Source organism: Coenobita brevimanus, chromosome 61 (genome assembly GCF_032717465.1).
Source record: "Coenobita brevimanus isolate Jiangsu-jjx chromosome 61, ASM3271746v2, whole genome shotgun sequence".
Lineage (NCBI taxonomy): Eukaryota > Metazoa > Arthropoda > Malacostraca > Decapoda > Coenobitidae > Coenobita > Coenobita brevimanus.
This window is the reverse complement of record NC_137014.1, coordinates 29,806,866-29,819,203: the sequence shown is the minus strand read 5'-3', so window position 1 is coordinate 29,819,203 and position 12,338 is coordinate 29,806,866. Positions and strand designations below refer to the sequence as shown.

General features: G+C 41.3%; 1 protein-coding gene across 1 annotated transcript in view; it reads right to left on the bottom strand.

Annotated features, from left to right (window-relative positions):
• The window catches only part of LOC145403731 (uncharacterized), a 364,507-nt gene that overhangs the window by 148,289 nt on the left and 203,880 nt on the right, over positions 1 to 12,338 (bottom strand). Inside the window, exon 7 of the mRNA XM_080275411.1 lies at positions 7,834 to 8,057. Coding sequence (XP_080131537.1) covers positions 7,834 to 8,057 — 224 coding nt within the window. The remainder of the gene's footprint in view (positions 1 to 7,833; positions 8,058 to 12,338) is intronic.

The window sequence follows — 12,338 nt, the reverse complement described above, 5'->3', positions numbered from 1 at the left end:
ATGAGCACCACAAAGCGCTCTAAGTGTGACACTGAACGCTTGCTTACATCTCTTGGCATCTCTGAGAGCTAAGCAAAAGCCTCAGTAACTTCAGGATGGGTATTTCAAGTGTCCCAGGCAGTCTTCTTGCCTCTTCCACAAAAGGCAGATGTTATATTAAATCTAGTGAAAGCATGGAACACTGGGAGTGTGTTGCAGGTTCTTGGACCAAGCTTAGTGACAATGTTATGGATGATGATGATGAACTTGAAACTAGAGCCAATTCTAAAAGCTATCCACAATTCTTAAGTTCAATTTTTGTGAAAAGGGCCAGGTCCAGCACAAGTACTGTACATCACTGTCTACTGTTTGAATTGTCACCTTTCTGATGCCCTTTTGAACAGCATCCAACATATGAAGAAGGATTCTTGTATCAGTTTATTCTTGGAAGCATGGTATCAAACTGCTTAAACCTAAAGAATCGGGAGTACAGAGCACCATTTCTTCTTGAGTTGCATACACTTCTTTGCCGTCATCAACTAGCATGTGTATGACTTGTTTAGGGGGTACTTAAGGTGTTCCAATCAGACTGAGCCTATGTAAGTTTATATCCAAGGGGTGTTGGGGTTTATTGCTCATTTAATGCCACCCAGGGATGAGTGAGGCTGGTCACTCTCATCTTAAATGTTAGGACCAACTTGCCTAGCCCCAGGCTCCTACATTCCTCATGGAGCAGCATAGGATTGGATGATGGATGGACAGATGGATGACTTGTTGAGAGAGGTAATGGAATAGATCCATTTTATTTTTATCAATACGCAAGAAGTCTCTCCAGTTCTTTGGAATCACAGTAGTTGCTTCTACTCTTCTCCTCACACCCTTTCCTCTCCTCTGCTGGGTTGTAGCTTTCAGGCTGTCTGGCTTATATACATCCCAAATGATGTCATGACATTTTGCTTTTGTCAGTTGGGATGATACATAGGGCACAAAAACATAATCTGCACAGTCCTGGAAGGTTTTTTTGATGTGCCAGGATTCAGCATCTGGACTGCAGCAGCAGCATCAATGAATACCGCATCAACTGAAGGAATGTCCTGTAATGGAGGCTCCACTGATACCATGCAGTTTAATAAGTCAGTTTTGTATGTCTGTCACCTTGAGGTAAGGATGGTGGAGCTGCTTGATTTTCATGGCTGCAAAACTGGTCCAGATCCCCATCACGTGTTCGACAAGAAATATATATATCATAGACGAGAGAAAAAATTGAAATCACTATTGAGTGATTCCAGCTGCAAGCTGTATTTGGATTTGGTCTTCGCTGGTGGAGAGCTGATGAGTGGCAGTTTGTTCTTAGGAATTGTCAGTGATGGGCTTTGTGCATTGGATGAGCTGCTTGACTACAAAACATTCACACTGTGCTTTACCCATGGATTCAGTTTTTCTCACAGTTTCAGTAATATATTCATCCATGACATCCTTGGTGTCAAGAACCTGAAGATCATGACTTTTCTCAAGAAATGGGCTCCCCATCTCCTCAGTTACTGCTTTAAGTGATTGTACTTTTATTAAAAAGACTGTTTGTACACTAGGTTGCTGGTCAAACATCCATGGTAGGAGTTGTGCTAACAATTCCACATACAGCTGAAAATTGCCTACATGCAGGGATCTGACAAACATTAGCATGGAAATTTCCAGTGAGTGTTTTTAGCCAGTAGTTCAAATGGACACATTCTGTTGCTTGCCCTTGGCACCAGTTTTCAAAGGGTGCATGTGAATCATCTGATTTGCAATATTCATCATAGGCTTGATAGCTGTTGTGACCTGACGAGTATGATGAGTCTTGGTCACAGCTAGCAGGAATAAAGAAATCTGCAGTCTCAGCACTTGCACTACCAGCTAGCACTAAAGCTTTGGCCCATCTCCGCCAAACAGCCATTTTAATGTGGAGTCCTCCAAACATTATGACAAACTGATCCTCTCCATAACTTGTTGGCCATGTCCACTTAATTTCTTTGGCAACAGCAGAGTGGTTGATCAACAGCAAGAACAGGAACTTGGCCTGTAGAACTGCTGCTATGACCACATCCATGGAATGGTGTATCATGGCCAAAGAGTGTGCACTTTCATGAAATAGCAACAAAAGAACACTGATTGCAGGTGGAGGCAAAGCTGCTTGCTGATTGTTTGCATGGTATGCAGACCATGATACCCAATCATCTTTGTCTAACTGTGGCTTTTTCAGAGTGGCCATTATGGCATCAAGCAATTCATCTTCTTTTCTGGTGGTTTCCAGAGTTTAAAGATCAGAGGGTCCCACAGGTCCTTGGACTGCCGGTACTGTTCAGTAAACTGTTTTGTCTTCAGAGCAGCTGGTGGAACACTAATGTAGGCTTGTGGATGATGGACAATTGACCTGCTTGATGGAATGGACTGGTTAATAACGGAAACACTACAGTACCTGCACATTCATGTGATGGGTGAGAAATGAGGGAGATCACAGTACCATAAAATGAATCTTTGGATGTGGCACAACTATGATTGTAATCAACGTTGTCACTGCTGCTGTTGTGAACAGACCATGGTGCATATTTGTTGGGCATATGACATTCTCCATATTGAAACTTTCACATATTCCACTGGTAATATCAGATGACACTTGCAGGAGCCTGTCATATGAGATGCACATCCCAAGACCAAAATGCATGTCAGTGACCCCCATGTTGCAAGTAACAGCATGAATTTTGAGTGACACATTCAGAGAAAGTGGAGTTTCACGGTCCCTACAATAACATAGCATTCCTGGCGACTTCTCAGCTCGTGCATGTTTAACATTACTGAAGACCAGAAGCTGTGACACTGTTCGGGCAGCAGCTGTGTTAGACATATTTCCTAGCAGAGTTTGGTCTTCTATGTCAGCTCCATCCAAGAATATGTTTACCAGAGCCAAAAGTGATGTTGGAACAACATCTTTTTGGCAGTCAGGATAAAATGAACCATCAAAAATGAAATTCTTACTGAATTTTTCCTTTCACACTACTTGTGCTGCTCTAACTAAATGAATGGCATCACTGTCGCGGTCATAGGCCCTCCTGAGAGCATCTCTGATGTCAAATGACAGAAGTGTGTCTCTTTCCTGGGAATATGAACTAAGGTCAGGAAGCACATAACGTAGCCTGTTCTTTAGTCATGTAGTGCATACACAGTTCTGCACAGAGACACACAGCTGCTCCAGACAGATCTTGTACATTTCTCCAAGATCTGCCAGCTTGAATGCTGGAACACAATCTTCAGCAAGCAATTTTTCCATGAATGCCACTACCTCTGCAAAAGCAATTCCATGCAAGCAACCTACATTTTCATTTTCATAATTGGGAATGGCATACCTTGCCCTGTTGTAAAGTTCACATAAGCTGTTACCTCAAGGGCAATCATATCGCCAAGGGCAAGCTTGGCCAGCAGCTCTGTGTCCTCCAACTCTATAGCACATTCCCTAACATTTTCATCTATTTGTTTTGTTACAGCTTCATGTACAACTTCTGAACCATCTGGTTCATTACAGATGAAGCACAAATGTTCTGTCTGTTTAATTTTGCTGTCAGCATAACATGTGCAGAAGGTGGAAGCAGCCAGCTGCTCTTCAGGTGATCTCTTTTGTTGTCATTTTAGTATGTTTTCGTTGAATTTCACTCAACAAGACTTGTGTCATTTGGCACTGTCGGCAATCAGAGTGGCTTCAGTACCTGTTCCATCATCTAGTCTGTCAATATCAAACTCAACTGGCATATTTCCATTCTTGAAACTGGGGGAGGTCATTTGCCAATGAGTTGTACGAAGCACCAACAGGTCTCTTGGTTGATCAAGCTGGGCACTGCAGAGCTTCATTGGTTTCTGTTTAGCAGAGACAACTCAGATCCCAGATGGTTGTGGAAGGTAATTTTGACTGCTTGGGTTTGTGAGGCAGAGTTTTATCACCATGGAAGGGAGTACTGTTATGTAATAAGCAAGAAAGCAGGCAAGGCTAAGTTTTGTACAGCTACAGAGTTCTACAGATTCATGCACCAACATGACTACTCCATGGAATACTACAGCTACACAGTTCACCATCACCATTCCTTCACAACCAGTGATCTAACTTCCAACACAAACAAAATGATAAATGAATGTCAGTGTACTAAAGCCCTCTATTAGCAAGCACTTTTCACACTTGTGAAACACCTTAACTGAATGACAAATAACAACTACAGGTAAAAAAAAAAAAAAAGAAAAAAAAAAAAAAGGCAAATTAGTCCTAATAGTAATGTGAAATACTTTTAACAGGTTTGTAAAAACATTAATTAAAAACTGGATGTATTATAGTCAAAAATAGGCAAGATCATAATGAGCAATATCATGAGAAATATATTTAAAACTGACACCAGGGTCACTGACTGTTCAAGGTCATTAGAGGTCAAATCAAAGTTGCTTCCACATCTGAAAATAAACCTTATGGTATCTGCTGATAATCCTGAAAGATTCATGCTTTAGTCACAAAATGCACATTTCTTCTGCTTATCTGCCCCACTATCTGGATATGCAGAGGGGATGGGTGGTGGTAACTGACTGAAGAGAGTAAAGCGGGTATCACACGGGGACCCATCAATGTTGTGTGCAGCACAAAATGGATGTCCAAACTGAGCTTAAACATCCATACCCTACCACACGGTGGAGGTCAACGGTCACCTTCTTCTTCTTTATTGAGTTCACTCCAAGCAACTGGAAGGTCACTTGTTTCGACTCCCTAGCAGATGACGTGTTTATCATCAACAACAATGTATGTGAACCAGTTATAGCTGTGGCACATGACTCTCAGGTTGTCATTATTGTACTCTGGCAACCTACCATTCAAAAGTGCATCCGATTTCGTATCATATTACAGTAATCCCTCCACTATCCGACGTAATAGAGCCAAAGGCATGTCCGGAAAGTGATCCTGTCTGGATAGTGGGCACCAGCCTCCTGGACTGGTACTTATGGACCCTAACCAGCCTAACCTTGAAAGCCACCTAAATAACTCCCTACCGGACATGCATAGCACCTATTTAAACCTATTTAAGACCCTATTCACATCAATAATGGACATAAAGCATGAAATAAATGAAAAGGAACCAAAGAATGAGGAATTAGAAGTGACTGTACCTCAGCCAGGGTTCTTACATCACGTTTGTGGCTGCCTTTCTAAGGTTTTGGCAGTGGTGAAAACGCTCTTGAAGCATGTACAGTAATCCAGTGTTGTGCTGCACTTAATTCTTTGCACTGTGAGTTATAATTGTTTAACACTGCACATTGTTCTTAACTGAACCACTGCAGTTCTAACCGCCAGTTTAAACTGCCAATTTGCACTCCACAGTTGATCCTTTGCACTCTAAGTTCAAATTTCTTAACACTGCACAACACTAAATTCTCATGTGGTCTAGAGGCAAGGTATTGCAGTATATTCACTGTTTATTCACAAAAAACGAGCATGTGTGGCTTCCAGTGTGATAAGCATCTATTCACAATTGAAGTTAGGGAGTAACTGTTGATGTCAGAGAAATAGAGTTGCCAAATCACAATGGCCACATTACCAATCTCCTCAACTTTCATTACCAAATTTAACTTTTCATTACCAAATTCGTAAAGCTAGCATTTATTCTTCACTAATTATATATACAAGTGGAAATACATGTAATCATGCAGGTTGATTATTTTCACGCTACCGGTATGTAGGGTAGCAGATTAATCAGAAAGAGCAAACAATCCACCATCTCCATCCTGTGTATCCTCATATATGTGAAAAATCCGTTTGGTATTGCATTATTCTGATTCATTGCCAAATGAATTTTTCATTACCAAATTGGCCCACATTTGGTAATGAGAAATAACAAATGGCAACCCTGACAGGGAGGGGGGAGAGGGGAGGAAGGAAGGGGTGAAGGGGCCATGGTGTAAGCAGCTGTTTGGCACCGCGTGGCAATTTCAAATTATGGGTGTGAAAAAATTAGGATTTGGGGGGGATTTTTTTCTTTTTTTTGGCCATTTTTCGGTTCCGAAGGTCCAGGCCCACAATGTCCGGTGAGTGGGGATGTCCGGAACATGGGCGTCCGGAAGTAGAGGGATTACTGTATACACAAATCATATTATTATGCACGAATATATTAGACACAAATATTATTATACACGAATATATACATGAATCACATGCGTCTCATATTATACTGTACAAAAAATCAGACGCACTTTTGCACGGTAGGTTGCAAGAGCACGATAACAACAACCTCAGAGTCGCGCGCCGCGACTATAGTGGCTTTTGCTATCTATCTATAGCCCGACGCCCTAATCCCGCAAAGGGTGGCCGCAGACAAAACGCCTCCAAGTCGCTCTGTCACCCACCATTTGACTACCCTCCCCCCAACTCACCCCCCCTTCCCTCATATACCTATCAACTCCATCCCTCCACCTCATCCTCGGTCTACCTCTCCCTCTCCCTCCCTCCACCTCACCTACGTACACCCTCTTAGTCAGTCTTTCATTCTCCATTCTCTTCACATGTCCAAACCACCTCAGTGTATTTCTCCTAATCTTCTCAACCACATCCACATCCACCCCACAGCGTTCCTTCACTTCTTCATTCGTCAACCTGTCCCTCCACGTCACTCCACATGCTCCTCTCAAGTAACTCATTTCAACTGCTCTCACTCTTGACTTGTTCCCCTCTTGCAAGGTCCATGCCTTGCTTCCATACGTCAGGGTAGGGATCACAATACTATCATGCAGTGACTTCGTAACTTCCATACTCACCTCCCTATTTCTCATCACTGCTTTCAGTGTACAGTACCAACAACCTTCCTTCCCTGCTGTACCCTTTCACGCACTTCATCCACCAAAGTTCCATCCTTACTCATCACACTACCTAAAGTACTTGAATGCACTCACATTCTCCATATCGTCACCATCCAACCTCACTGCATACTCTGTGACTTCATTCCTCTCAAACACCATAACTTTACTTTTGTTTACATTAACTTTCAGATTCCTCCTCCTACACACTGTCCCAAATTCATTCACCAAACCTTGCAACTCCCATTCATCTTCACTCAACAGTACTGTATCATCAGCAAACAGCAACACCAGAATCTTCCAAATCTCATCCTCATTCATTAGAGCCACCCCCACATCCACTGCCCTACCCTGCACCTCCTTTACAACCCCATCCATGTATATATTAAACAGCCATGGAGACATCACACAACCCTGTTTCAGTCCCACACTGAGATCAAAGAACTCACTCAGCTCACCATCCACTCTCACCGTAACCCTAGCTCCCTCGTACATACTCTTCACAGCACTCAACAATGGGCATTTTTCTAAAACAAATAAAAACATAATAAGTCGTATAAAGTGATTATACAAATTTACTAACGGTACTGAAATAATTATAAAATAAGACAGCAAACGACACACATTACTTGGCCACAACTATGGATAAACTCTATAGAGAAGAAGGAGACTACGGAGTCGTGGACATCCATGAATGGGTCTAGCAGCCTTCCACTCGTCGACATCCATGACCCTCTTGCGGCAGCAAATTTGGATATCCATGAGTCCCCATGTGATAGCCCCTTAACTGGTATGAACATGAAAGGAAGAATACACAAAAGCAGACAAATGAAGATGTGGGGTGAGGTCCTGCGTTGAGACCTCTGGGATGGAGTACTGAGCTGCCATCATACAAAGAGACTTACCCATGCTAGCATGGTTAGTGATCCCTTAACATAAACATAAAGGATGGGAGAATTGGATTACTACATGAAGAGTGCACATACCACTGGAACTTACCTACAAGCATGAGGACCCCTTGCCACACTGACTGTAGGGAGTGTGAGAGTGAAAAGAATGGTGAGACAAGGCGGTTCCTGGCAGTGACCACCAGGAGGGACAGGGCCAGGGCAGTGTCATCCAGGAGGGAGTCGTGGGCACACTCGCACCCTTTCTGCAGCCAACCTGACACTCGCCATCGGTGTGTTTGCCCGGGGAAATGTAGTGATTCCACCTCAAACTCTCTGCCAGGATTTAAAAAAAAAAAGGGAAATTCAGTCTAGTCATTGTTGTTATTGTTGCTGCTCATCTGGACGTGAACTCAGTGGACTGCAGGATGAAGTTAACCTTTTCTTGCAGTCCAGCATCCCAGGAGGGAGCTGAGGGATGTTTGTGTAAGTGCTTAGTTACATTTGGTGCCACTGCATGAAGGTGTCCATCTTCAGCTAGCTATGTAAAAGCTGGCTATTAATCCCATTTAACAAGGAGGTCCTTCTTTGGTTGAGAAACTTTCCATCATAAGGCAAAAAAATATTATTATCACAGGGATCACCGGATATCTGTTCTATTTGTTCTCTCAACAAAATATACAATAAATATGGAGCAACCTATTTCAGGATTTGCTTCATAAAGATGCATTAATTTCTTGAGGTACAATACTGAAAAGGGTGGAATTATTGTGTCAGCTGAGTAGAGAGTTGCTGTGCTTGTGTTATATGTCTCTGATACCACGGGGCAGTAACATTACATGGAGCAACATGTGTAACGGTGATCTGGAAATCCATTCTTGGCAAATGCAATTCACTTAAAACTTTTCTTTTAAAGTGAAAAAAAAAAAGTAACATTATATTTGAAGACATACAAGTACATACTAACACAAATGGTTTCCTGCAAAGATAGTTACATGTCTGACTCAAATACTCATCTAACATCCAATACTGCTGCAAAATTATCAATTACTGTACATCAGTGTTCTTTCCATTCCTGTAAGTTATGTGCTTTCACTGCCTTCCAATAAAGATGCAGTAAGAATATCAGCCCAACATACAACAATATGGCAATATTCACCATTCATCATCATACTAAATTTTTCATATTTTATTAATCATTGTACAGGTCTTTTTTTCCAGTTTAACAAACTTTTGGATGTGGATATTTGCAAAATCTTTCTGATAATTACTGCTCCAGGCATACACCTAAGACAACGTCATTCAGACAGCTTTCAGGTGATTCATTTATCAGTGATGGATTTTACCTGATTCTGAAATGCAGTTTCGTAATAATGCCACCTGTTCTGGAGAAACATTATGGCATTCCCTCATTTAACAGCTGCCACTCAGACAACTATGTACCGTACAAAAGAAAGAGGGTCAATTTTTACACGTTACCCTCATCCTATTTTCGACTTTTCGTTAACATTTTCTAGTAGAAATGGTCATTCTATGAATCTTTTCTTCTAAGACATTTCTCTCGCAAATTGATAATAAACGAGTTACACGCGATTTACTTCCACCAATCACAATCACAGACGAGCGCGCGCTCTGTCCGCTCACCCGCTCACATTTGAAAGTTTGTCCCGGAAGACCAAACTTTACACATACTCCTCATTTTTACACGTTGCCCTCATCCTATTTTTTCATCCAACCTGAGTGTTTCCTGTTGTTTTTGGTGTGATTCGATCGATTTTGACCTTCGTTTCTATCGCAAGTCGCTAGTTTTTGTTGAACGACACTAGCGACTTCCGGTGGAAAGGACCGGTCCAAATCAACAAAAATCACACCAAAAACAACCGAAAACACTCAGGTTGGAGGTTTGTTATCACTTGAAATGTAATTTTTTGCGGTTCTTCCCCCTCCCCCAGGAATACTGAGGGACCTGTGGGAAACCGGGGTGTTGGGTGGGGGAAAAACGAAAAAGCAAGTGATTTCCTACTGGAACTGTTATCAAAATCAAATGAAAAACACTAAAATCCTTCGGAAGAAAATAATTTTAAGCTTCTTAGGGAATTCGTGTTTCCTAACTGGGGAGCTTCGCCCCCCAGACCCCCCAACCCTGGCCGTGCTTCCTAACTGGGGGGCTTCGCCCCCCAGACCCCCCATGACATTAACCAAACCTCATCTAACCTAACCTAACCGAGTGTAAATAAGAAATAATGCATTTACCTAGCAGTTTACAGTTCCTCGTCTGTATCTGAAGAGCCGTCTGTAGCTGTAAACGGCAACAACAATTCAAGAAACGATTCAAGAAAAGATCGTAACACTAACCAAAAATTATTGAAAATGTTAAAGAAAAGTCGAAAATCACTAACAAAAACAATTGAAAATGTTAAAGAAAAGCCGAAAATCGCATGAGGAGTACGTGTAAAGTTTGGTCTTCCGGGACAAACTTTCAAATGTGAGCGGGTGAGCAGACAGAGCGCGCGCTCGTCTGTGATTGTGATTGGTGGAAGTAACTCGTTTATTATCAATTTGCGAGAGAAATGTCATAGAAGAAAAGATTCTTAGAATGACCAGTTCTACTAGAAAATGTTAACGAAAAGTCGAAAATCGGATGAGGGTAACGTGTAAAGTTTGACCAGAAAGAGTGGTACGGTAAATAAACTTTAAAATGTTGGCTCCAAGAAATGCCAGTATACTGTTTATATCACCAACTACTGCACTGTTTCAGTCAGAGTGAGTGGATATTGGGTAAATACGTGTGGTAATCATTTATAAATTGCATGTATTACCAGTAAGAGTGAATTCCATACTATCACCAAATTCACCAATGTTTGACAATCACAGCACTGAGCCGACAGTGAGGGAGGGGGGGGGGGACTAGGTTCTCTCCTAAAAGTGAGAAATCCTCTTGCCAACCAGTCCAGAGCCAGCATAATGAGGTACATTAACCCCTCCCTAGTGGACAGATCCGGTTCTTCAGATGCCCAGTCATGAACAAACCATGAGTGGAATTACAATATTATGTAATTATTATCCACTGTTTTGCATGTGGCACAAGGGATTAGAACCAATAGTGTGTAATGTTGTAATAATATAGAAAAATAACCAATGAGTTAAAGCTCTCCTACTTAACATTTAAGTGAAAATTCTCTAAAATCTGATTATGACTACTGATAATCTAAATGCTCTCTGTCTACACCTTTGATAACAAACAAGTACACAGTAAAATTCAGTCCTATATGACCCCTTATGAGGCATAGGGGCCTGGGGTTGGGCTACTGTAATCCAAAACATTTAAGGATAGGTAACTGTCCTACAAGGTGATCGGAAACCTCCTGCTTCCTCGAGGGGATTTGAGCCTGTACACAAGACATGACTTTTGCCCTAACTAGTTCCTCTGACCATCAAACCACCATGTATGAAAATAACTAGACACCACATCAAAAATTACGTCCATCAACAGTCTAGTTTGAAAACCACTTGTCTTCACAACACACATGCAAACAGTGATACATGTACATTAATACACCGCACATGCAACCATCCAACCATGCAACATGTGATAGTTAACACCCCCATACATGCAACCTGTGATACATTAAATAATTACACATGCAACCCATCACGATACATTAATATCCAACCATGCAATACAATGCAGTAATGCCATGCAACGATCAATCATACTCGTACACCAGACACAAAAAAAATACCAGACTCATTACACTTATATTACCAGTATCCAAGTAATTAACGTCCCCTTTATTGAAACAACACAATCAACAGACACGTAACACAAAAATTCACACTATAATAATCTAATATAATATTTCAGAGCAAACTTTAAAATTTAGCCAAGGATGCCAACGCAATACTGTATATCTACCAGAGTAATAATTATATGTACTTTTTTTTTTTTTGTACCGAAACTAATTTTCCACGAAAACAAAATATGCAGCTCTTCGTATTCGTTATTCAAAATGTGCTTAAGTGAAGGCGGAACACTTTTCAAAATTTATGGTGCGAATAAAACGTGAACTACCACTAAATGCTTACAAATACCAATGAAAGAGAGTGACAAGGTTAAATTTAATTGAAAAGAAGAACCAGAAACCATCTTTCAAAATAAAACATCAACAGACACAGGCGACACAGATTTAGGAAGACAGTATTGGGTGTTTCCAAAAGCCCTCCACGAAGGATAACAAACATGACCATTAAGCAACGAGAGGCAATGCGGAAGGAGAAAGACGAGAGGGCAGGAAAGTGGGGTTAAGTGGCTGGCGACTGAGAAAAAGAAACACGTAAAAAAAAAAATACGTAAGGGGGAACAGAGAAAGGGAAGGCAAGGTGAATGTCACAGTCAGTGGGAGGACAAGGAGGCAAGAACAATGTAGACAGATGTAGAGAAGAAAATGGATGAAGTAAAGCAAGACATAATGACAACAAATGATAAAGATAAGAGGAAGAGGGTGAAATGACGAATCAGATAAGCTAGAAAGAGGGGAAAAAAAGTGATAATACCAAACCAATGACCAAGGCGATGTAGAGAGGACATAATAAAATCTATATAAAAATTAATATCAG